General features: G+C 36.9%; 2 protein-coding genes and 2 non-coding genes across 4 annotated transcripts in view; 3 read left to right on the forward strand and 1 right to left on the reverse strand.

Annotated features, from left to right (window-relative positions):
- Positions 1-255: 255 nt before the first annotated feature.
- LOC127983841 (uncharacterized protein C1orf198 homolog) lies at positions 256-4,496 on the reverse strand. Its single transcript, XM_052586198.1, has 4 exons — positions 4,148-4,496; positions 3,246-3,296; positions 2,628-3,158; positions 256-1,900 (listed from the first exon to the last, which is right to left on the reverse strand). Exons 1-4 carry the CDS (start codon positions 4,433-4,435, stop codon positions 1,844-1,846), a joined length of 927 nt encoding a protein of 308 aa, XP_052442158.1. The 5' UTR covers positions 4,436-4,496; the 3' UTR covers positions 256-1,843.
- A 3,071-nt stretch (positions 4,497-7,567) lies between these two features.
- LOC127984606 (U5 spliceosomal RNA) lies at positions 7,568-7,683 on the forward strand. The gene has a single exon (XR_008160625.1). It is a non-coding gene; the product is annotated as a U5 spliceosomal RNA (small nuclear RNA).
- A 441-nt stretch (positions 7,684-8,124) lies between these two features.
- On the forward strand, positions 8,125-8,239 carry LOC127984609 (U5 spliceosomal RNA). The gene has a single exon (XR_008160628.1). It is a non-coding gene; the product is annotated as a U5 spliceosomal RNA (small nuclear RNA).
- Positions 8,240-9,732: 1,493 nt separating this feature from the next.
- LOC127983543 (connector enhancer of kinase suppressor of ras 3) overlaps positions 9,733-27,084 on the forward strand; it is a 42,239-nt gene continuing 24,887 nt past the window's right edge. Inside the window, exons 1-4 of the mRNA XM_052585733.1 lie at positions 9,733-9,920; positions 18,271-18,434; positions 24,886-25,088; positions 26,500-26,587. Of these exons, the coding sequence (XP_052441693.1) occupies positions 9,869-9,920; positions 18,271-18,434; positions 24,886-25,088; positions 26,500-26,587 (507 nt within the window). The 5' untranslated portion in view covers positions 9,733-9,868. The remainder of the gene's footprint in view (positions 9,921-18,270; positions 18,435-24,885; positions 25,089-26,499; positions 26,588-27,084) is intronic.

Genomic DNA, 27,084 nt, shown 5'->3' on the forward strand with positions numbered 1-27,084 from the left:
CACCAAAATAATAACTAGTGCCTGGGGAAATAACTTTTTAAATAAAGCATATTTGAAAATGCCACATATGTGACCAATTACAGAAACGCACATCCAACTGTTATATTTTACTAAAATAAATAACACTCTGGGCAGTGAACTGACAAAAACAGAAAACTGTCACGAGATTTAGGAGTAGAGCTCCATCTTTCTGTTTTCAATTAGTGATACTCTGCCCCCCACCAGGCAAGAGAAGAATGAGACGAACTACAAGAGTAAGTGTACTTTTTTTATTGTACTTATTTTGTATTACAGATATATGAATGCATAAATACTGTCTCCAGGCCACGCATTCGTATCCAACAAAAACATCTCGGAACAAAGCTCCAAAAATGAATCCTATCTTGAACCCTAGGTAGCTAAGTACATAAATGCAAATGTCGATTTCACACGTCTGTTCTCACGGCAATTTGTACATATTTTACGAGGTGGCTAATTCATACAACCACACTCGTACAAATTCATACGATTTCTGCCAAATTGTATTTTACAAGTTGTACAATTCATGAATTTTTTTTATACGAATGACGTACACCAAACCCCGCCCCTAAACCTAACCGACACTGGGGTTTAGACAAATCGTATAAAATCGAGTGAGGTCGTACGAATTAGCCACCTCATAAAATACGTACGAATTGGTCGTGAGATAGAATTGGAAGAGCGAGTTATAGCTAGTTGTTAACAGCTAGCTACCTGAACAACACATTCAATTTCAGTGAACTCTATCGCCCCCTTGAGTTCTGGAGTTTGCTGTAGCCATAACACCCGTTTAATGTTGCATCCACATTTGCGTAATTGTGTGAAGTATGTTTTGGGACTAACAGCAAATGGAGATTTTGACTATTGCTTTTTAAGTTATTAAGTCATCTCTGGTGTATCGGGCCACAGGAAAGAGACAAAGAAAGGAAGCATTCAGGAGAATGAGGAGAAAAGTCAATGATTCACTTCAAAGCATACTATAAAAGTAGCACGCATATAAAAAGTCTACAAAACAAGCAAGGCGCAAGTCATCTCGTTAAAACCATGCTAGCACTATAGTGTCTCGTTAAAGTCCTTATCAATAAATGTACAGTGAAGCATCTTAACACTAGTAACTGAGGTCTAGATAAATATTGATGATAAATTACGGCAGTGACGTTGATGTAGCATTCACACTAGTGGTTTTAGTGTGGATCTGAGTTCTGGCTTGTTTGATTAATACATCTTCCAAACTTCTGAAACCACACGCAAAGGAATTTTACTTGAGTCCGAAAGTGGGGTTTGGTTTATTGTGAACCACAATATGTTTCGTGGTTAATGGATGTGAATGCAATCCCGAAGTAGGCTGGTACTGGTTTAGTGTATTGTGCCAGTTTGGTAGTCACACCAAACAAAAATACAAAAACACTGTTCTGCTACTTTAAGATTTCAAACTTCGTTTCCTGGATACACAGGATAAACAGCTTTTGGTAGAATTTTTGCAAACCTTCCACAGTTTATAATAACAGTAACGGTGTGAAAGCAGACCAACAGGTCCAGGAGAGCAGAGACAATGGCTTCTGACTCCAGCAAGTGTGAAAACAACCAAAGAAACAAAGATCGACATATGCTCTGTTTGAAATCCTATCTAGTGTATCATAGCTCATGAATTCAGTAACTTCTAACCCGTGAGATGGAGTCCGACAGATGAAGATTTTACTCCAATCAGTCATATTGATGCACTATAAAGAAGCTACTGAAGCATTTGGATAGTGTTTGGTAGTTTTGGGCTTGTGGTGCTTGTAGTTCCTGTGATCTGGAAGGGGTTCTTCAGGATATGCAAGCGTTACCAGTTGTCCAAGAAGTCAAATCCAGTCTTTAGGATACTGCTGCTTGTGTTAAACTGAAAAAAAGGAGACATATCAATTTAGTATGTTGTTTGTGGTTAAAATGTTAGTAGAAAAAAAGAAATCAAGAGGAAATGTGGATCAATGACTTAAAAGTAAAAATAAGAGTAAATGCATTAATTAAAATATATTTAATTGTATGTGTGTGTGTGTGTGTGTTTAATGTTAATAAAGCATATTGAGAAACATACTTTTGTATTTATGTTGGTTTGGTTCTGAAAAACTGTTTTTAATGTTTTTAAACCGATATAACTAACAACTTCACTGAAAACCTCACATTTTTCTAAGAAATAATAATAAATGATTCTGCCAAACAACTTGTTTTTATTTTTGAAGAACACAATCAATTTAATAATTTACTGATGCATTCTAGTTTCTCCTCCTGATAAACTTAAAAATATATGTTCCAGAAGATGATTTTGACAAACATAACAAAAAAGAACCAATCTGGGTTCCGCAAAGAACCCTTCAGTCAACAATGATTCTTAAAAGAATAAAAAATTCTGTATAAAGAACCTTTATGTTCTTCATATAACTCATATAACTTCTTCATATGCTCATTCTAGAAGAGTTGTAGTCAAGTCATTGTACTCATGAATTTCGTTTTAATACACTGCATTAATTAACGGAAAGAAAAATATGACGAGCATCAAGGCATTCACCCAATGCACAACTGTCTGTCTTCATCGAACGACATGAAATGAAGGTGAAAGTCCATCTAACCTGTGAGAAGGTCGGACTGGAGGTGGGTGAGCTTTCTGCCTTCTCGGCATCTTTGACAGTGCTGTTGGACCGAGAGGAAGACCTGGTGACCAGACCAGGACTGAACACATCATCCATAGTGCTCACAGACGGGAGCGTGCTCTGAGCCCGTTCCCAGCCTTCCGAGGAGGAGGACACGGGAGCGGGAGGTGTTGGGGTCACACTGATGGGAACGGGGGGAGGAGGGGCATGAGGTTTGGTGATTCTCTGCTGAACCGGCCGTGACGGAGGCACATCCTCAGACTCTGACTTCAGGTACGACGGCAAAGGCTTCTCTCCTTTCTCCAGAGACTTGATCTGGCTGGGCGTCAGAGACTGAAACTCGGCCTTCTCGCCCTCCAGCCGCGAGCGCTCGGCGCTGATCTTCCAGAAGGACGACTCGTCAGTGCTGGGCAGCTTGGTGCTCTGAGCGGGCTTGGGTTTGGATTCGGTCACGGAGGAGGGAACGGACGGTTCTGGAGTGCTGGAGATGAGGCTGAAATCCATCTGACTCTGTTGGGAAGGACGGACTGAATCACATTTGTTTACTCTTTTACTAGCAAAACGAATATGTATTTTTAGCAGAGGTGGCCCAGTTACCTTGGTCTCCCAGGAGAAGGGAGCCGAGTGCTCATCTTGCCATGTTAAGTCCTAGAAACAAAAGAGACGCAGATGTAAACAAGCCATAAGATGTGACAATACTCCTTTAATCTGCCTTTTCTATTTCATTGAATAGGAAATCTCACAAAATATATAATACATAATATAAAGACAGTGCAAGGATTTGTTTAATAAGTGGTTCATAGATACATCTTTCATAAATATTAATAATATATATATATATATATAGACTTCTAAGAGATTTGTTTGGCAAAGTTTTTTTTTTATCATCACCAGAATTTTTAGAAGAGGCACAGATTTAATTTAAATATTGTATACATATTTAGTAAACGTCCTAATAAATAAAATAAAATCACATTTATTTTGTTGACACATTGGTTTGGTAGCCTAGATATTCAAAAATTATTTTAACAAAGTTTAAATATTAGATATAAGTGACAAATTCGTTCAGAAACTGTTTAATGTACAGATATCTGACAATAGCTGTTTACTAAAATGTTAACGTATTAAATTATAAATAGTTAAAGTAATAAGTAAGTGGTTTAGCAAATAAAACAGACGTTTAACAAGTGAAAAGATGCAACTTAAATTTCACTATTGTTGAAGTTAAAACATTAATATATATTTCACTTTTTTAGCAGCTGGTTGAAAGACATTAGTAAACCATTTTATTTAGACCTACTTGTAACAAATATTATGTAAAAGTAGCAAATCAATTAAATCTATGAATCAACACAGAATGTTCGTTATTTGTTCACGTCATAACGGAATTGTTTTGTAAAGACAAGCTCTGTATTACTAAAGATAATCAAAACAACGAGTCTTCAATGAAATAACAATAGCAGCTCTAACTTAACAGCTGGCGACCCAAACATCAGCACCTCGTCTCCGAAGTGCACGGTCTTCTGTCCGGTGAGGAGCAGTAGTTTCGGGAAGCAGACCAGCTCTTCTCGCTCCACTCGGTGCATCGCGTACCGAGCCCGGATCCGCGGATCCAGCAGACCGTCGTCTATCGCCGTGTCCTGGTCCACCGGACTCATCTGATCCCAAGCCGAGCCGTGCCTCTCCTTTATCTTCTCCCGTTCCTCCATAATCTTACGGGCCATTGAATTGATGGAGGAGAAATACTCCATCTTTCTGGCCTCCGTGAGTAGCGGTTGATCCGCCATCTTTCTTCTTCTTCTTGTATTTGGGTTAGAAGCGTCTATGGCGTATTGCTGCCCTCCTCTGTTCTCCAATCGTTGGGAGTATTTATAGCTTATACTACTCTATATCTTTTTGTATACTCCAATGCTTCGCAGATATTCCGTCAGTTTTTTCACTTTGTTCCAGCTGTCCAAATTTAATAAAGAACATACACTAAAAACAGTTTCTCCTATTTCTCCCAGTTCCCTGATCAATTTCCTCCTTTGATGAGAGTACCTCCTGCATTGTATCAATGCATGCATCACTGTTTCCTTATCTCCACATTCACAATGTCCATCAGGATGTTTTCCAATCATAGCCAGTCCACAATGCCCAAGCCTCATTATGACTACTGCATCTCTTCTCTGACATCTGTATTTACATCGTTCTTTCTCTACCATTCTTTGAACTACATAATAAGCTCTTCCATTCCTTTCACACTCCCATGACCTTTGCCACATTTCTTTTACTGACCTATTTATTATTTCTGTGTAATCTGATGAACCATACTGCAAATTAAATTGTACCCTTTCCTCCTGCTTTCTTTGCCATCTCATCTGCCTCCTCATTACCCTCCACACCCATGTGCGCTGGAACCCACAAAAACCCCACCTAGATGGCCTCCCCACATTTGACACTGCCTGGTTTTTATCTCCTCCCCTACAACCTCTGACATCTTTCTTTCTTTTATTTGTTTTCTAAAAATATAAATCCACATTGGGATTTGGAATCAACCACAGAGGTACATCTGACCGACATATTGGCGGACATACATTCAATTCCATAATACCAATATCACCTGCCATGGATTTGATTGTCTCTATAAAGTTTGTTTTAATCGATCTTGCTGCTCCCATAAACTCCTAATGCTGACTCAACAGGTTTTTTGTTGGTAATTTTCCAATCTGTCCTTTTAATTTCAATAAATACCTAAGACCAAGTTTACATCTTCTTATTTTCAATGGCATCTCCCCTGTTTCTATAGCGCAGATACTGGAACGCCCCACTACACACTCTAAGAGCTTTTGCTTGGACTACATCAAGCTGTTTAATTACTGAAGGAGCTGCCCCATATACCATACATCCATAATCAATGCTTGATCTTATCATTGCCCTATATATCATCATCATAGTTTCACTGGCCCCCCAATCAGACCCAGCCACACACCTTAGGACATTAATTATTTTCCCACATTTAATCGAAACCATCTCAATATGCTTTTTCCATGTTATTCTTTCATCTAGCCATATCCCTAAAAATTAGAAATTTTTAACTTGTTCAATATTTGTATATATATATATATATATATATATATATATATATATATATATATATATATGTGTGTGTGTGTGTGTGTGTGTGTGTGTGTGTGTGTAACTGCTATAATGACATTTTCCTCTTGTATCCAAATAGCATGTATTTCGTTTTATCTGTTGATAGTTTAAAGCCCCAATCATTGGCCCACTCAACTACCTTCTTCAAAGCAGAAAGAACTGGGCTTCTAACACTACCTTGAGGAATTCCATTCTCTATCTCAAGTTCCTCTGATAATTCACTTCCCACCCTTACTTGAATAGTCCTATTTCTTAAAAAATTATAATCCAGTTAAACATTCTTCCTCTAATTCCTGCATCATAGAGAGCAATGAGCAACCCTTCCCTCCAAAGCATATCATACACTTTTTCAGTGTCCAAAAACACTGCATCAGTGGCTTCCTTGTTTGCGATGGCTTTTTTTATTTCAATATCTATGTCTAAAACAGCATCCCTTGTTGACCGCCCCTGCCTGAATCCACTCTGATGCTCCACAAAATATCCGCTTTTCTCCAGTTTATCCACAAGTTTATCTGTTACCATGCGCTCCATAATCTTACATAAAACAGATGTTAAGGCAATTGGTCTATAGGAACTATTATCTGGTTTCTTCCCTGGTTTCACAATTGGAATAATTACTGCATGTTTCCACTCTTTAGGAAGACTTCCACTCTCTGAAGAGGGCATGCAGCACTCAGACATTTTTACACCATATATTGTAGAATTAAAACACTTTATACTCAAATGTTAAAAAAAGTTACTCAAATCAATGAACAGCACCAATTAAGCCCCATTCTTACAGATCATTAACTAAAAAAAGTTGGTTTAGTTACTCTTTAATATCTCGTGGCGATGAAATACTATCAGGTTCCCACGAGTTATTATGTCGTGGCAATGACAAAACTAAGGTGAACCGACCATGTCTTCTCCCAGGCACCGTAATATATGACTGATAAACTCACTCCCTGATATTTTGTGATGTCATAATCTATTAAAACATTTATTTTGTATTATTATACACAATACCTTAAGAAAATTAGCCATGGTATTACTATAGTAAATGTATAGTAGGCTAGCCAGGTTTTTATGTTTTTTATTTTGGGAGTTTTTATGACCAATTATAGCCTATAACCACAGTTTTACTACAAATACCATGGTTGAACTGGTTAGTGTAGCAAAACGTTGTTTTAACCATGGTTTAACCAGTAACCAATAACTCCGCCCACACCGCGATGACGTCACACCGAACAAGTCTAAATAATTGTTTGCATTAATCTTAAAAACTATTGAATCCGATTTATGTTTTTTGTAACAAGTATAAATTGTGCCTTATCTCTTGCTGTATTATGATATATACATTATTATATTATAATACAGTGTTGCATGCCCTTTAGTTCACTTAGCAGACGTGTTTAACCAAAGAAGCAATTCACATTTAAAAATGTTCGTCACAGTGAGAGAGACTGGTGTTGTTACTAAAGGCTTTGAAAAAGTAACACTTGTTTTCTACAGAGCCAGAAAACTAAACTAAAAATAGCTGATTCCTTGAGAGTGATGACGAATCCGGAAGTAAGCTATTTTACCCACAATGCAACGGGGTACATTTAACTTCGCTTAGGTTTTTATTAATTTATTTTATACATGGTAATTTACTATACAGTTTAAATAACATACTCATTTAACATTAGTGTAGGTTGTTCTGTTGTAATATATAACAGTACTGATGTCAGTCGTATTCTCATCGTCCTTGTGGAGTGTGTCTCTATCGTTCAAGTACGTACTGCAAACGTCTCAAAGCTAGTACACTCATGTTTCTCTTCAGATCGTATAAATCTTTCGCCTTTTACTAAAGATTTCCGTGGGGAGGAACACAATGAGTATAAACTAATTTTTTGATGCCCTGTTTAATCGCGGGGCTTCCTGAATGAGTTTAACAATAGAAAAATATGCTTACAATATTGAATTAAATGAATATAAAGTTTGCTAACAATGCCTGCTTGGTCTTACTATGTTAGTACGACCTTACTCTACTTATGAAATTTTGAAGAGATCAGAATTGGTTTTATATTCAGTGATATGATGGATCTCTCTTTAGGTCAGCTAAATCTGTGTCAGTCTTAAAGCCATCGCTTAGTGTAACCTCCATTATTTTTATTGACCTGAACTCTCATTTCAAAGTACAGAAAGCAAAGAGTGGAAGGGTTGTTTTATCATAGTGCACAGATTATTCTAAGTAACCGTCACACAGCAAACAGGTCAGTGTGAAATACTGAGTAGTGTGTGTCAGTCATGTTCTCACCGTCCTTGTGGAGTGTGTTTCTGTCGCTCAAGTACGTACTGCTGCTGTCTCAGAGTTAGTACACTCATGTTTCTCTTCAGATCGTATAAATCTTTCGCCTTTTACTAAAGATTTCCGTGGGGAGGAACACAATGAGTATAAACTAATTTTTTGTTGCCCTGTTGAATGACGGGGCTACTTAACAAGGTCTAAAAACAGAATTATAATAGCGGTGTCATGGTCAGCTTAATTCGTAAAGGAAGAGTTAATGTTTTACGCATTACATCGATGTAAAGATAAGTGTAAATTAAATGTTACTGAAGTCAATGATGCAAGATCAATAGTCCTGAGTTCAACTGTAGGCATCTTTTTTATCCCAAAACATTAGAAAAACCAGTTATACTGTGTTTTCAACTGTGTCTGCCAAGATAAGCTCATCACTTTGTTATTGTGTTTGTGTCAGACAAGACATTATGGTTTTCCGAGATAGTTCTGCCTGAAAATGTTTTGAAAATGTGTTTTATTTGTTACTGCATATGTATTAATAAAACAGTTTTAATCAGTGAGTGATTACTCTGTATGTACTGTGAAGCTGAGCCAACCATTACCTGAAATTAAAACAACAAATCACACTTTAAATAAACTACACTGACATTCAATATAAATATAGAACATTGGAGAGAGTTCATCTGTTGGTTTGAAGTAATGTACCCCAGGCAGGTTATGATCTGTTTTTATACAGTCTACGGTTATGACCCTTTCGATCCCTGTCCTGTAGAGGGCGACATCACAACAGATCCTGCGATAAACAAACACTCACAACCAAGATGCGTGTATCTGTGGCCGTGGCACATTCCTATTTTACTGTTTTTTATATGTATCATATTGTTTATTATTGTGTCGTTCAATAAATGATCATTATATATTTTTTTTACTATATAATAATATAAGTAATGTATTTTTAATGTGCCCGTTATATATTTCCCTCTTTTTATAAATGTTCTTCATTATATGGAGACTGTCAGCAATCATTGTAATCATTCAGTGCCGATAGCATCAGATATCATCAATATAATTTACAATAAACACTGTATGAACGTTTTGTGACAGTAATAATAATCATAATATATAGAAATTAATATTTATTACCAAAGGATGAAAAGTAACAGTAAAGACTTTTACAGAGAGAGAGAGAGAGAGAGATAGATAGATAGATAGATAGATAGATAAATAGAAAGAGAGAGAGAGACTGAGTAATGAATGTTTACCATTACATGAATTATGTATATTTTTTTATATAATCAAATATTCACAATTTTACCATGTCACTTTATTTTTGCTTACAGGGAACTCCACAAGTAGCCTGTAATATAAAGCTTAAATAGCGTGTATGAGAAACACATACTTCATATTTGTCCTCATGTTTGGGAATATGTCAAGTGTTTGACCCTCTCTGCCCCAGACAGATGATTAATATGATCTGTGAGTGTAACATGATCCTCTCCCTCTCTCTCACCCTCTCTCTCTCTCTCTCTCTCCCACCCTCTCTCCCTCTCTCTCTCTCTCTCCCTCTCCCACCCTCTCTATCTCTCTCTCTCTCTCTCTCTCTCTCCCACCCTCTCTCCCTCTCTCCCACCCTCTCTCCCTCTCTCCCACCCTCTCTCCCTCTCTCTCTCTCTCTGTTCAGTCTCGGTCTGTGAGTTCCTGTGATCGGATCATTAGTGTTTAGTGGTTAGACATGAGAGAAAGGACGCTCAAGTGTAGCTTAGGGAACTTTATTTAACTTTAGTGAGTTTGAGAACTTTCTGAATATCTGAGCAGAAGAATGGAGCCGATTACAAAGTGGACACCGGCTCAGGTTGTGGACTGGATCAGAGGTAGGAACTTTAACAGAATACATCATTTAATTCATTCATTACAAAAATGAAACACGATAACCATAGTTCACATAGTTATTTGAATTTTATATATACATATACATATATGAATATATATATATATATATATATATATATATATATATATATATATATAAACTCAGTTGTTTTGTTTTATGAACAGTTTTTAAGAAAACTAATAGTTCTTAAAATAAATATTTCATATATATGGCTATTATTACTTATATGAATATGTTGATACATTTTGACTGATAAGCACAGTTTTATTGTAAAAATGGTAACACTTTAGTATAGGGACCAATTCTCACTATTAGTTGCATCACATGTTGGCTGTTTAGTAGTATATATAAAGCACATATTTTGCACCATATTCTACATCCCTAATCCAACCCAATACCTAAACTTAACATCTACCTCTCTGACTGTCAATGAGGAGTTTATTGAGACAATTGTGAGATTAGGACCTTCAAATAAAGTGTGACCATAAAAATAATAGTAACTCTAGTCAGAAACTTTGGTTAGCTATGGTAAATGTTTGTAAAGGCAACATCCCTAACCACATACAGCAACTCAGTGTTTGTTTATTCCTCCCTAAGCATGATCCAAACTGGTCTGTCAAACTCTTCATATTTGAAAACAAATCCATAATAATCTTATTTGTAAACCAGCTTTTGTACATGTTGGTGATTAAACATACAAGGAGACCTACATTTCTAATAGCAATAATAGCAATAATAATAGGGTCGTTCTAAATTTTATATCAAGATACATGGCAGCAATGGAAGTTTTTAACTCCCAGTGTATTATTGTACTGAAGAGACAAAGGTTTATTTGCATAAACAAATGTCTTCTTGTGGTTGGTCATTTAAATTAGAAAGCTGTGTTCGTGCTTAGCATTTAAAGCCTTTCTGTGTGTAATTGTATTTATTCTGTGATCTCAGTCTCTGTTTCATTTCAGTAGTAAAGACTGCATTGCATTTCCAGAGTTATAGCGGGTATGAAGTTTATCATTAGAAAAAGTGACTGATGAGGACAGGATCAGAAGTTTATAATTAGAAAAAGTGACTGATGAGGACAGGATCAGATGTGTATTAGACAAAAGACTTCGATCTCAGGATAGTTAGTTACCACATTTTGTTTTAATACTTGTTTTTGTTGAGTTGTACGCTTCCAAACCTGCTCTCCATCTTGCTCCAACTGCCTGAAACAACACCATAAAAAATTTTCACTTAGCAGAGACCTTGAGTAAATCGTCAAGGTCCGCCACAATATTGAAATACCTATAATTCTCTGCTAACCAGAAATGACTGGCCATGCGGTGTGGTTTGGGTCCAAGCCATTCACACACAACAGAAGCATCTAATTATAAACCGAGCCACCTTGAAAGTTTCAAACCCGCTGTTCAGACTTTGGGGAAAGGTTGGTCTTTCATGCTAATGAAGGACTAGCGTATCTCTCCCGACGCCAGTTTGAGACAATAAAAGTTATGTCAGACGATGCAGAAGCGAACAGATGTGGTATCAGCAAACTTCACAGATCCAGGATTAAAGGATGGCCTTGTGTTTGCATTCGAATCCTGAGTCACTGATAAAGCATTAACCGTTACTGTCTGTTAGCATGTTCCTGTGAGGTCATGCTACACCAACCGTTCACACCCCAGCTCCTTGTCGCCAGCGCGGTGTGTATTTTATTAGTTATGAAAACTGTTTACTTTTGAAGCAATCTGTGGGAAGTTTGTGGATAATTAGCAAAACGTGACCTTTAGACTCTCAAATATGCAAGTCCCCTCCTCAAGCAATGCTTTCACATAACACATATCACATAGAGTAGATCCCCCAGTGCAGTTCAGACGGATCAGGTGGAGAAATACGCCGCATTGCCTGCAGATGTTGATGTGATCATGTGTTATCAGCAGGAATCGTGCAGGAACACGTCCTCGTACTTCAGCAGACTGACACGCTTCACTCAGTACAGTAAACACGTTTCATCTTTCCTGATCGATTCTCTTCTGTACATCCTGGCCACATCACTGCTTCCCTGACAGCATCATCACTATCGTATCGCAGACTCGTGGTGGTTGTGTTGTAGGTGCTTTTGGGACTCGTCTGCGAATCATTGTCACACATGAGTGAGTTGCGTGACTGTGGTTGAACTGTTTGCGTATCAGGCGGAGACGACAGTTTCGTCTTTGTTAGCAACGTTGACTCTGAGTCACAGACACACACTAGCACCACCCCGCCACCAAAAGAGATCTATCTATCTGTCTGAATTTATTCAGGATAATTGAGTCTCAATGAGCACAAACTTTCTCAAACAGGAAGCTGTTATATCACTGCTGGAATTACCCCAAGGATCAGCACGACAGCCGACTTCGTGGACACTTTGTTGACATCTAAAGGGTTTGGCTGGAGGAAACTCTCTCCCCCCACGACTGCCTTTGTTGTCCCTCATCTCCTGCCGATGGAGAAGACTGATGTCACGTCACCACTGAAAGGGACACTAAATGCACCAAATGTTTCTTTCAACCACTCTTGCTTTCCATGCGGACACTTGTTTCTGGTGGGAGAGGGGGGGCGGAGCAAACATTCCCTCTATTGACCCCCCAGGCTGTGGAATGCGTGCCAAACTTCACTTATTCACAGCTCAGACGACTAAGCACGTGTCCACACTGATGAGCAGACTATACTGAAGGCTAGCTAAACAATGGATACGCTAGTAAATGACAAGGCCAGCTAAGCAGAAGAGTCTGTGTTTAATAGTAAATAGCTTTATGCTATTTATTAATAGTAAGATTGATAAAAAAAAAAAAAAGAATTATAAATTAGGATAATTTTGGTTTTCTGATCTAATTCATCCGGCAGGAGGGCGTGGGCAGACTGTGACATCATTCGAGCCCTCCGTATGATGCATGCTCTGTTTTAGATGAAAATATTTTGTTTGCATATTTCCCTTCTTACAAGTCTACTAAAGGGCAAAAATGGATTGGCGGATGATTCATGTAGGCCTAGATATGGAGTGGAAGAGTAACGCTCCGCACCGTTTCGGAAACTTGGAGGAGTTTCAGTAGCACTCGGAGAACAATAAACATTCTTCAGGTCTCCGAAGGCTCAGAAGGAAAGCTTTAGAAACACACACTGCTTCTGCTGACGTTCTCAGGGCAGCTCTGTCAGTGAGAGACTGCGTCGGGACAGGGGACGGGAGAGGAGACGCACTACCCTCTCATTTGTAACTGAAGCTCGGGTGCTTCGGCCCTCTGATATGGTGCTTTCAAGCTTGTTAGTCATTTGGATGTGAGTGGGGTCACTGGATATGATTAGTGTCTGTTTCCCTCCTCAAGGAAGACTAACTTTTTCAAGTTTGGTAACTGTTACAGCATGAGATATTTTTATCTCTGCTAAATTGACCTCCCAGGTTAAGTGTGTAAATCTAAAGGCATGTTTCTAAACAAGATTAGAAGTTGTTGTGACATGGGACCGTTGGGCTATTTCCTCCTCATTTAGGAGTTTTATTTTGTCAACTTCCACTTATTAGTTTGTCTTAATGAGATCATCTAAATAAAATGAAAATTCTGGCATTATTTAGTCATCTTAATTTAGTTTTATCAGATTTTTTTGCGAAATACAGATTGAATTCCTTTTCACAAAAAGCTTTTGTGGCTACGAATGACTTGAAATGAATTGTAAAGATCAGGGGCGATTCTAAGATTTTGATTTTAGGGGGGCTCAGCCCCCAATAAGGGTATGATTAAAAAATATTATTTTACTATTAGGGTAGGGTTGTATACTACTAACCTTATTGCAATCCACTATTCCATTGTATTCCCTGTATTTCATATATGGGAGTAGGAGTACTGACTGAGCCATATATAACACTGTAAAAAAAACTAATACAGTTTTTTACATGTGACCAGTCACTGGAAAATTTTGAATTGGGAATGTAGATTTTTTTATTTTTTTATATTTTTTTTACAATAAAGACTTCCTGATTCAGTATTAGGACATTCATGTTTATCCTTTGATGATACCACTGCTTTTTCTTATGAAATGTACGTGGAAATTGGCAATGAATCTTGGGAACACAGTGGTATTGTGTGTGTGTGTGAGGCTGTCTGTTCTATTCTCACCTGACTGTTGCTCATTTGCAGACCTACTCCCGCACGACAAAAAAAATGTTGTATATCCATCTACAATGAAATATAAATTATTATATTTTATTATTATTATTATTATTATTATTTTTTTTAGCTTTTTAGCCTTTATAATCAACAATACGGTTGGTTATACATCAAGTCAGCCCCTGAACATTTATTTCATTTCAAATCATTTAACTAACCAGCTAATATTCATTAAGAATATAGACAAAACATGTATTAATGTAATTGTCTATTGGCAATATGTTTAATCTGTTCTATATTTATTTATATTTATTAAAAATAACATAATTATCAATTTGCCACTTCTATAAATCAATTACTTAAAAATAAAAATAAAATCACAGATCCCTTTACTCTTACTCTAATATATGTATCATGATACACTAATGATTAATTATTACTTAATACAAAATTATGTTTAATAATAGAAAACAAAATAACTCCACATGATGTTTCTCTCTCTGTGCCATTTAGTACTTTCAGACAATGATGTGTGTCGTTAATAATTTATTTTGCATGGCTGCATAATGTAATGCCGAAATACACAATAATATGTTTTCAATTTCAAAAAGTAATTTAAGATAAATCATGATCGTTTTCTAAAGTATGTTTTCATGGGTGTTAATCGCTTCATTTTTGTTGGAAGAAAAAACATCTGTCACACTGTGATAAAGGCTGAAAGTGAACGCAGCGAAGACGTACTGGTATTGGATGCGAGAACACACACAGCACACGCACACACGCACGCACACACACACACACGCGCACACGCACGCACACGCACGCACGCACACACACACCTTGTACTCTCTGATGTTCGCTCTGCTCGGCGCCCCTGTGGATTGAAAAACGCGCTGAATCCATGCAGACTCAGATAAGGGGAGGACCCGGAACTTGATGCAGCTTGCCACCGTCTCAAATGAGTTTTTAAAGGGGACTGAAGCGATCACTAATTAATTAATCAAATAATTTTTAGGGGGGCTGGGCATAAGTTCTTTCCTGAAGCCCCCCTAAAAAGGGCCTAGCGACGCCCCTGGTAAAGATTATCAAATGGATTATGTTTATAGGGTTTTTATGCTGTTTTCTTGAAATGTACCTTTCTTTTTATGCGTATTTCCAAGGCTTGAAGAGCATGTGTTCATGTAAACAGACCTCCATCCACAAATATCCACTTTCATCTTCTTTTCTTCAACTTTCTCCTATGAACCGTGACTCAGTCAAACTGTAAGTTTCGAGGATCTAGAATAGAGATGAAGAAGATACAGATTTGTATTTTTTTTTATGTATATAAGGCTAATGCAGTAGTTCTCAAATGTTTTCTGGTGGCAGATCACTTTCCCACTAAAACAAAAGTTTACCAGACAACCCTAAACTCATTGAGGTCTTATTTGACATACCTTATACTTTGTAAAATGATTTTTATTTTATTTCATTTTATTTAGTCTAGGTTAGCATTGTTTTGTTTAATTAAATTTATTTATTTAGAATTTCTTTTGCAATTTTGAGTTGATAGACTAGTCAATCCATTCTTGATACTTTTTTTATTTTATTTTTTATACTAGAAGCTTCACCGAGGAAAATCCTCACATTTTCCAATAAATCTTATTCTTATTCTGGTTTAAAGATTTAAATATTTTGCATTATTACTACACCAGTTTACACTAGGGGTCGACCGATGTGTGTTTTTTGACAGACTCTGCCGTTATCTTGGAAACCAGGGGGCCCGATAGCCCATATATACGATTTTTTTTGTTTTGTATTATTAATATTTAAGAAATTTGACATTTGACAATATTTAAATCATTTGACTGAATTAAAAGTAAATGTGTAAAAGAAATATGCTTATAATTTATGGTGACAGTATTATTCACAAATAAATAATGCATAAAGCATTGCACGTGTTTAAAGTTTAATTCACACGGATCGACCGTCACACAGAAAACACGTGGTCAGCTGGATACACATACACACTTCACAAGATCTCACAGCTGGGTTCAACTAAGTGTGCAAGGTTTGTGAAATTAAATGTTCATTAGTCATTCAAATATTTGTTTAAATTATATAAATGCGTATTTGCTTAATGCTGACGGCAAACAAGAGAGTATTATAATGTTTGCCTTTCTATTACTAATAGGCCTAATATAAAAGCAATCGTTATAATACTTTCTGTATATATTAATTCCTTTGTTTAACTGTTCTAGCTGATTATTAGACAGAGTTCTGTTCATGTTAGACAGAACTGTTAACGACGAACAAGAGAGAGTGTGAGCACTGTGTGCGCGTTCAGGCGCTTCCGCTTTCAGCGTCGTCAAAATAAAAGTCCTGCCTCGAACACATCGGCAAAGCAAAAAAAAAAAACATGTATTGGCCGATGCCGATATTTGAAAAATGCTAAATATCGGCCGATATATCAGCCTTGGCGATATATAAGCCGACCGCTAGTTTACAGACATCATCGCAGCATAGACAACCTTTCATCACCAAAAGTGCAGAACAGTCTCAATGGCACATGACTGTATCCCTTTAGCTTTGCCAGATTAGTTAACACAGAATACCTTAAAAATTAGAGATGAGAAAAGCTGATGTTCATTGGCTCACACTGTGGACTGTTATTGTTGACACTTTCTCATATGTGGCAGCTTTTCTCTGGCGGTTCCATTGACACTGTGTCTCTCTTTTTGAGCTCAGAAAGTGCAGCTGTTGTCTCTCAGTAGGGGCAAAGAGGGTGGAGGGGATTCAGGAGTCCCTAACGTTGCCCTTTGACCCCTCTTTGCCTCCTTTTCTCGCTTTCTCTTTGATCTTATAAGGGCTACCTACCCCCCACAAAGAGCCCCTTTTCATACTGCAGTCTCACACACAGTGGACAGAAGGGTGTTTTGAGCTCACCTCCCCAATTCAGACAAAAGTTTCAGGGGGAAAAGAGCTTCTCTGTCTCTCCCAGACTTGGTTTGCACAGTACTGTAAGTCTAGATTTCGAGTGAAAGGCATTCAAATGAGTCGAGTGAGGCTGAATCTTACCAAAACATGCCCTGGTCATTTCTCTCCAAGATAAAAAAGACAATACAATACATTAAAAAGTTTAGCCTTCTCTAAAATAGAATTTGGTGTAGGATTTACTCTGAAAGTATTTTTGTGGAAATTTTAAAGTAACCAGCAAGCAACACATTGAATTAAATATTTTAGAAAGACTGAATTAGTATTTTCTTGTAAAACAAACTCCAGTAAACTCTGGTTTTAGTTTTGTTTACAGCTTTATTTACAACTTTGAATTTTTAGGATAATTGAGTTTTTTGGCTTGTGGCAAGAGCTGTAAATCAATTAAAACTTTAATTAATCAAAATTGATTAGAAAAATAATCACATGATATGATTATGAATTACTCAGTTGGTAAGACAATTTTTTAAAATTAAATTTACACATTGATAGGTGGAATTATTAATTGTTTATTTTTATTTATTTTTTATAAATCTGTATTTTTAATGATAATTCAAATAAATGTAATTCATGATAGTCCTATATATATATATATAATTATAATTATGATAAATCTTCCTCTTTTTATATAAGTGTGAATTTAGGGAATCAATACAAAATAGAATTAATTATTATTATTATTATTGGCTTTTGACTTTGGGGTGATATGTAGCCCAAAATTGGTTTCGACACATAATAATCACCCATTTATGCCAACCCTTATTTACGTAAGAATAAATTATGTAGGTTATTCTTAAAATGTATTTTTACATGTTAGCAATACATGAGATCATATGCAAGGGTTAAAGGCTTGACATAATTTGCTGAATGCATTTTGAAATCACACATTGATTAACAGGCAAAGTTGCCAAGCAAACGCTTGCTGTTCATCTGTTTCATCTGTCAGTCTGTTGAATTAATAATGGCATGACTGCATTTTCTCACACACCAGGAGACCCCAGTCTCATCAACCGCAGGACAGTGATGTAATCTCATAGATCTCGCTTTATTTGTTTGGCCTCGTATAGCAATGATCTGTTCTCAGACCAGGTAACTGGCACTTGTGCGTGAGAAATACTGAGGAGCTAGTGCAAATGTCTTATATTGACGCTTGCGGTGTCAAAACACACAAGGACCCACACTCTCCCTGAAAGAGTTTCTTTGTGTTGTGTCTCTCATGCTCGCTTTCTGTCTGCGTCTCAGGCCTGGACGACAGTCTCCAGCAGTACGTTCCTTACTTCGAGAGAGAGAAGATCAGTGGAGAGCGGCTTCTGAAGATTTCCCATCAGGATCTGGAGGAGCTGACGATGAGCCGCGTCGGCCACCAGGAGCTGATTCTGGAGGCTGTGGATCTGCTCTGCGCATTGGTCAGTACCTCAGCTCACTCAGATGCCCTTTTCCCAACACGCATCCAATCAGCTTTCTCAAAGAAACCTTGTCCAATCATATTTACCTCCGTCAGGAAGTATTTGTAGGTGCTGACCTTTGCACTCCTCTTTTAAGAGTCATTTGTTTGGCAAGTGGACTGAAGTGGTTGTGCTGTGATTGTAGCCAGCAATGCAGGAAACATTACTACAGAAATAGTAAGAGTATATGGCAGTTTGCTATTCGTTGCAATCATAGCCAAGTGTCTTCTCTAACACTGGAAGGGCGTGAGCCGTGTTTTAGGTGGAGACTGCCGTGAACAGGAAAGCAGAGATTTCCCAGGCATTCCGATCAGCTGTTTCCGCTCACTTCCTTCCCAAGTTTTCTTCTCAACTTCCCCCGCTCTCTTTCTTTTTTCCCCCCATTCAGACAGGATTAATGACCACAAAGTGCACCTTAAAACACATGCGGGACTAGAGGCCTGTATAAACCTGTGTGTGTTTTTGTGTGCAGTTAGCAAAGCTAAAGTTGTAGACCGTGCAGATTGTTATCGCAGAAGCTGTGCTAGCTGGCGTTCTGTGTCCCAACACTGTGGTGGATCTGAATGGGGAGGGTCAGCTGGAACAAACAGTGTCCATTCAGAGACCTTATAATGGGAGACTGCACCCTAAAGAGACACTGATGAGACACTTTCTGTGTTGTTGCCATTTCTCTGTGTAATTTGTTTGTACGTGAAACTTTTAGAAGGGAAGCTAATACGATGTGTATCAACATCAAATGTGTCTTAAAGGGATAGTTCACTCAAAAATGAAAGCCTAAACCTCATGAAGTTCCAAACCTGGAGTACAAACACACATTAGACTGGAGACATTAGGCAAAATGAACCATATGGACACATTTTTATATATATTAATATATATTATTATATTAAAACAAATTACAGCTAAATCTAAAAATCTCTAATATTGATAAGTATATGACAAATGACAATTTTTGCCTTTTGTATTTTGATTTGATGCCCTTTTTTAGAGTGGGGGGAGGGGTTATTAATATTATTAATTACATTTTTAAAACACTAAATCTAACTTGAAAAAAAAAACTATAATATTGTGATGCCTAAATTCACTCAACTTTGCTCTCAAATAATTCTATACAATTTAATCTAAACAAAATACAAATAAAACACAAAAAACTCCAAAATATGTTTGTCTAAATGTAAGATTTATGAATTGTTTATGTTAAATCTGTGTAGTCCAAATGGACAAATATTTTATATGCAATCTAAATAGTTTTTGTATTTTAATTTGTTTAGATTGAATTGTATACAATTATAATAAATTAGTATTAGTAATATTACTAATATCATTGTATGTTGTTTGACAGCACGTGATAATCATCATGTGCAAGAAGTAACAAATTCATTCAGGTTTGAAAGATGTTACCGTGCAAATAACAACACTGAGTGAACTAATCCTTTAAATCCTTCCATAATTGTACAAAAATTGAACAAAAGGTGTGTCTGCAGCAAACAGTAAATGGAAGCTATGTGGTTTGATGTCGGCACTCTACCTGTCAGACCGGGTGGCTGCACACAAAGATGAAGAAAAGATTAACCGTTTGTTTTTAAGCGTCACCTGTTCAAGGCAGCACTGAAGGGAGAACCACAGAGGAGCTGTAACATGAAGGCTGGGATAGACAGTTTGTGAGAGGTCAGCTCTAGCACTCATGGGTAGAAGATATCTCCTGGAGAGCAGGAAACAGATGTGACCCACCCACCTGTCAGAGAGCCCCCCCGCCCAACACTCACACACACACAAACCCATACAGTCAAACACACAGTAACCAGTGCAGGAAAATATGTCACGCCATTGTTCCAGTAGTTTCCGCCTCAGCCTCATCTTAACCCTGTGTATCTGTTCGGTCTCTGGTTATTTTTAAAATCGCTTTCATGAGTGTTAGAGGACGTGCTAAACTCCCCAACTCTCTCTGGCTCGATTCCACAGCGGTAAAGTACCATAGTTTAGTACAATATCAGACAGACCTAAAAATTGTCTCATCTGGAATCCATTATTTGTCCATTGATAGAAGAGTCTGAGCAATTTTAAACTCTTGACAGAAGATAGAAGAGTCTGAACAGTTTCTAACACCACCAATGGTTTATTTGAAGAGTTTGGTTCTCAAACGCAATAAAACATTTTTACCAAGAAAAGTGGCAAGATGAAAACCACAATTTTTTGCTTCCAACATTCACATAGCATCTTTAGGTTATAATAACACTAAACATTCAAATCCAGGTTTTGATTTTCAAAGATTTATTGTAAAATTTTATTATTTCCCCCCCCAAAATACAATAAATCCATTGAATCGATATGAAAGTTATTTTTCATGTTGAAACTGATGAAAATACACAACATAGTAAGTTTATCCACATATAACAGCCACTGAACTTGGTCAATATTAATCGTATATTCAGGCACTGGACTAAAAATACATTAGTCAGTCATTGCTCCCAAACTGTATTCAACGGGTCATCTTGTTACTGCTATAAATTAATTTCAGCAATAAAATAAAATTCCATCATAAACAAGAACAACATCACATTAAGTCAGGTCAATGAATTCAGTGATGTCATCATCCCAGTTCAGTTTAAATAGTGTCCGTGCAATCATTTGCAGTCAAGTCAAAGATATCGCTGTAGATGAAGTGACCCCAGCTAAGCAAGCCAGAGGCAACAGCGGCAAGGAACCGAAACTCCATTGATGACAGAATGGAGAAAAAAACCTTGGGAGAAACCAGGCTCAGTTGTGCAGTGCAGTGACCCTCAGATCTGGATACAGAAACAGACTAATATTAGCGTAGATGCCATTCTTCTAATGATGTAGCAAGTACATAGGGTGTTATGGGAAGTGTTCCCGGTTCCGGTTTATCTAATTAATGCAGCCTAAAAATCCTAAAACGGATTTGTATATTAAAAGCATATAAGTATGTTATGTGTATGCCAGGTTAAAGAGATCGGTTTTTAGTCTAGATTTAAACTGAAAGAGTGTGTCTGCCTCCCAAACAATGTTAGGTAGGTTATTCCAGAGTTTAGTCGCCAAATAGGAAAAGGATCTGCCGCCCGCAGTTGATTTTGATATTCTAGGTATTATCAAATTGCCTGAGCTTTGAGAACGCAGCAGACGTTGAGGATTATAATGTAACAGGAGCTCATTCAAATACTGAGGTCCTAAACCATTCAGGGCTTTATAAGTAATAAGCAATATTTGAAAATCTATATCTATATCTATGTTTGATGGGGAGCCAGTGCAGTGTTGACAGGACCGGGCTAATATGGTCATACTTCCTGGTTCTAGTAAGAACTCTTGCTGCTGCATTTTGGACTAGCTGTAGTTTGTTTACTAAGCGTGCAGAACAACCACCCAATAAAGCATTAAAATAATCTAACCCTGAGATCATAAATGCATGGATTAACATTTCTGCATTTGACATTGAGAGTATAGGCCATAATTTAGATATATTTTTGAGATGGAAAAATGCAGTTTTACAAATGCTAGAAACATGGCTTTCTAAGGAAAGATTACTATCAAATGGCACACTTAGGTTCCTAACTGATGACGAAGAATTGACAGAGTCTTAAACAGTGTTCTATGTTAATACATGCAGAGTTTCTAGGTCCTATAATTAACACACCTGTTTTTTTTTTTTCAGAATTAAGCAGTAAGAAATTTCTCGTCATCCAGCATTTTATATCGACTATGCATTCCGTTAGTTTTTCAAATTGGTATGTTTCGCTGGGCCGCGAATAAATATAGAGCTGAGTATCATCAGCTTTACAGTGAAAGCCAACACCGTGTTTCCTGATGATATCTCCCAAGGGTAACATGTAAAGTGTGAAGAGTGACGGCCCTAGTACTGAGCCTTGAGGTACTCCATACTGCACTTGTGATCGATATGATACATCTTCATTCACTGCTACGAAATGATGGCAGTCATATAAGTATGATTTAAACCATGCTAATGCACTTTCATTAATGCCAACAAAATGTTCTAGTCTATGCAAAAGAATGTTGTGGTCAATAGTGTCGAATGCAGCACTAAGATCCAACAGCACTAATAGAGAGATACAACCACGATCAGATGATAAGAGCAGATCATTTGTAACTCTAAGGAGAGCAGTCTCAGTACTATGATACGGTCTAAATCCTGACTGAAAATCCTCACAGATACCAATTTTCTCTAAAAAGGAATATAATTGTGAGGATACTACCTTTTCTAGTATTTTGGACAGAAAAGGGAGTTTTGAGATCGGTCTATAATTAACTAGGTCTTTTTTTTTTTTTTTTTTTTTTATGAGAGGCTTAATAACAGCCAGTTTGAAGGTTTTGGGGACATATCCTAATGACGAATTAATATTAGTCATAAGAGGATCTATGACTTCTGGAAACACCTCTTTTAGGAGCTTGGAATAGGGTCTAACATACATGTTATTGGTTTAGATGATTTAAAGTTTATACAATTCTTCCTCTCCTATAGTAGAGAATGAGTGGAACTGTTCCTCAGGGGATCTATAGTGCACTCCCTGAGCTAGACGCATCCAAAGCCATGTCTAGGACCCTCACATTCTTACTGCCTCAATTAAAGTTTGGATGCATGTCTCTAATTCTGAAATCTTCTCTGTCAGCTTAACTATTTCCCCGGCATTTATCACATGTGAATCCCTCATCACCAACACAGACAGATAAACTGTACATGTGGCAAGCAGTGCAAATAACAATAGCAGGAGAAGCCACTACTCACCGTGCTTGATGAAAGAATCTTACCACAGTTCAAAATTATCAATTTTTCTTTTATGATTTATGATTTATTTTTTAAATTAATTTTTTTAAAATAGAAGTTAATTGATAAAGAAAATCTATTTATGACATTACTTTTGGGCGCATCCTCATTTTACAGAATTTTTACACAGGTGCCTAAAACTTTGAACAGTACTGTAGCTTTGCAGGTAGATTTCACAAAGCATCTCGGAGACATTGCCACAGTTCTTCTGGATTTAGTCAGTCTCTGATTCTTCATGTCGTTCTAGACAGACTGATGATTATCAGATCAGATCTCTGTGTGGAGCACTGGCTAAAACAGTTTCTACAGTCTGTGAGAGATTCTGCTTTTAATTTCTATCACAGTTATACCTCCTCATCTTTGAAGAGGGCAACATGAAATGAATATTTGGAGGACGGACTTCCTTTTATCATTCCATTAATAATTCAGCCATCGTGGACTCATCAGAGCTAAAGCTTCGTTGTAATACAAAAACAACAGGAGACGATTCTAGAAGAGCACCTGCATCCTTCCTGAACTCAGTGAGGTTGTTCCCTCAAGCACCTTTAGTATTCTGTGTTGTTGTAGTTGACCAGGCCATAGTCTGTGCACTTTTTGGCCGACTTCAAGTCCATGCAGACAGTCTGTCTGTCAGTGTCTGGCTGGGTTTAGAGCAGATACGGTTTTCTGGAATACCTTTGAAGTCAGGCAGTGACCATGGGATTTTTGGCTGGAAAGGTTGTGAGAATGACCTGTGCGCTGTAGCCACTGTCACATGACATTACAAACACCACATTCTTCACATTTCATATCACCAAAGTGGAAGATACACAAATTATTAATACTTAGGTTTAGGGGTTTTTGTCCAAATCCATAACAGTAAGTTACCTGACAATAAAATGGGATATCTTGCCCCAATTTACTACATTCGTAGAGTACTTCAAATGTTAAAAGTCTATTTTTTTTATTGTACACTATTATGACGTTTTATTTAACACACTTAATTGCAGTTTTAAAGAGTGAGCTTTTGTAAGTTTTACTTTAAAGTACATTTTTTAAATGTTTTAATATTATTTCAATTTGCTTTAAAGGACTTTAAAGGAAAACAAATTTTAGCTATAGTGTGCTATTTCAAATTATATATTAAGTTAGTATATGTAGTAAACTAAAACTTTATCATTACAAATGTTTAATTACAAGTGTATTTAAATTCATTACATACAAAGTTCCATAGAAATTATGTTAAAGTATATTTTAGTTTTATCATAATCGCTCTGCGGTTCACTTTGTGGGTGAAAAAGCACTGTCAAGTTCAGCTAATTGCATTTAACATCAATTGAAACTATAATGCATTTTAATTAAAATGCTACTGTATTTAGTGTCTGAAAACATTAAGTTCAGTTTGCACTTGAAGTGATTGTTCACCAAAAAATTAAAAATCAGTTATCATTTACTTCCCCTCATTTTAGTAAAAAAAATATTATTCTGTCAAATACAAAAGTAGATATTTGGAACAAGATGAGTAACCAAACAATTGATGGTTGTTTTTTTTATTGAATGTAAAAGGACCACTTTCTTTAGATGAAAAATCTAGTTTCATCTAAAATGACTAATGCAGATGCTTATTTGTTGTGGCAGAACTGTGGCGTGGAGACGGATAACTTGAAGACTCTGGTGGGTCAGATGCGATCAGCATCCAATAACTTGCACAACTGTGCCTCAGAGCGCAGGAAAAACCCTAATTATGATGGAGGAAGTCCAAACAAACCACCTAACGTGTTCCTCACCGCTGTGGTGGAGCTGATAGGGGCTGCTAAGGGCATGCTGGCCTGGCTTGACAGGTATGTGAGATTTATACACAAACACACTCTTTCTGTCTCTTACAGACTTCACCTACAAGGAATGTTCCAAGCACTTTGGCTAACCTAATAAATTGGCTGTGCAAATGTTTGGAAGAAATGCTCTTTAAATAGTGTTAACAGGACATCTTGTTAATTCTTTTTTAGAATTTTAAGAAAAAAAAAAAGTGATGTCCTTAAATGTAGGTCTATTTGAATATTTAAGATTTAATATGAATCATGTTCCAACAACTTCGGTTAATGTTATCCAAAGAATGTGTAAATATTTAGAACAAATATTGGGACAGTTCACTCAAAAATATAAATTTATTTTTCACTAAACACATTGAAAGAACGTTTTGAAGAATTGTATGCTAACCCACCAAACAAGGAATGTTTCAACAACTGTGGCTAACATTATTAAAGGGTTTGTAAATACAATATGTATGTAAATATAATGAAAACTGACCAAGTTCTCACAGTGTCAAGAGTTTAACATTGATCAAATGTCTTGAATGATGTTCTTGAATTAGAGGGTTTGTTCACCAAAAATGGCAGAGCTTGTGCAAACATCCACATTCTTAACCGCTGCTTTCTCACCACTGTCAGTTTTTGTTGTGTTTATTTCATTATTGAGAGTAAAGCGCGCAGCATATATTTACGCTGCTCAACAGCTTCAGGTTCGGCGCCATTTGCTTTGAAGTCGGGGTTGACAGGTTTTTGACGTTGTCGATAATGTCGACTAATCGTTTCAGCCCTAATAGACAGCAATGCAACTACCACATTAAAGGCCAAAAAAGGTTGTAAGGACATCATTAAAATAGTCCATGTGAAATCAGTGATTCAACTGTAATATTACGAAGCTATGAGAATGGGGGGTTTTTTTAACGCAAAAAAAAAAAAAATGACTTCAAATGAATAGGCTGACAAATTCAATTTTCTGCTAACCTTCGTGTAACGTTCTATTCATGCTAAGAAAACTTAACATATCCAGTGAACCCACAACCAAAATTTTATGTTTGGAAAACATTTTAGAACAAGTTCTAGTTTGCTACAGTTAAGTTTTCACACTAGATATGGTTTGTAGTGCAGAGGACCTTATGATTCATTGACAGGGTTTTTAAATGACTGTAAATACATTTCAGCATCACATTTTTACTGACAGGTGTCTCATAACTATAGTTTTGGTTTTCGTGTTCAGTCAAAACACTTCATATCTTGTGATCTTTATACCTTGTGATGTCATGCAGGCAGCTGGCATTCAGACACACACATACTGTACATATACGTAGACTGCATGTTTGGGCTTGAAACGACACATACCAGAATTTGCATGAAACAGAATTTGCAAACATGTGAACATTTCATCAGCTTTTGGATGAATTACACTTGTTCTCTTTGATTTTGTCTGCAGGACTCCTCTGACAGGAGTCAGTGATTTCAGCACAACCAAAAACAAGATCATTCAGCTCTGTCTGGAACTGACCACCACTGTCCAGAAGGTTTGTTTCTGTGTTCATTAGCTTTGATGTCCTAGTCAAAGCTTTGAAAACATTACTGCACACTGAAAAATATATATATATAAAGAGAAAAAAATAACCAAACCAAAAATGGTTACCAAAAATCTAAATTAAGTAGTTTTATTAAAGCCAAAAAACATTCGACATCACTTAACCAACAAGTATACTATGGAGCCCCGCACATGACATGCAAGAAAAAATTAATCAATTGTGCGCATGATTTACTAATTCGTTGCCTTAATGTACTAAATTGTGCACACAATTACTATTGTGTTCCCTCAATTTACTATTGCATTCCATTGATTTGCTTAATCATGCGCACAATTTATAAATCGAGTGAACGAAATAGTAATTGTGTGCACGTTTTAGTACACTGAGAGAGCAAATTAATAAACCGTGCACGCGATTTAGCCTAATATTTTTTCCTGTATGTCATGTGCGGGGTTCCGTGAGTATACATCAATTTATACCAATAAAAC

The sequence above is a fragment of the Carassius gibelio genome, chromosome B20 (genome assembly GCF_023724105.1).
Source record: "Carassius gibelio isolate Cgi1373 ecotype wild population from Czech Republic chromosome B20, carGib1.2-hapl.c, whole genome shotgun sequence".
Classification (NCBI taxonomy): domain Eukaryota; kingdom Metazoa; phylum Chordata; class Actinopteri; order Cypriniformes; family Cyprinidae; genus Carassius; species Carassius gibelio.

Bases quoted from the DNA above. Each gene is read 5' to 3' on its own strand.
- LOC127983841 (XM_052586198.1), bottom strand. From the start codon at position 4,435: ATGGCGGATCAACCGCTACTCACGGAGGCCAGAAAGATGGAGTATTTC. The intron at 3,297-4,147 runs GTGCTGATGTTT...TTTTGTTTCTAG, and splicing joins CCGTGCACTTCGGAGACGAG to GACTTAACATGGCAAGATGA. The intron at 3,159-3,245 runs GTAACTGGGCCA...CCTTCCCAACAG, and splicing joins CCTTCTCCTGGGAGACCAAG to AGTCAGATGGATTTCAGCCT.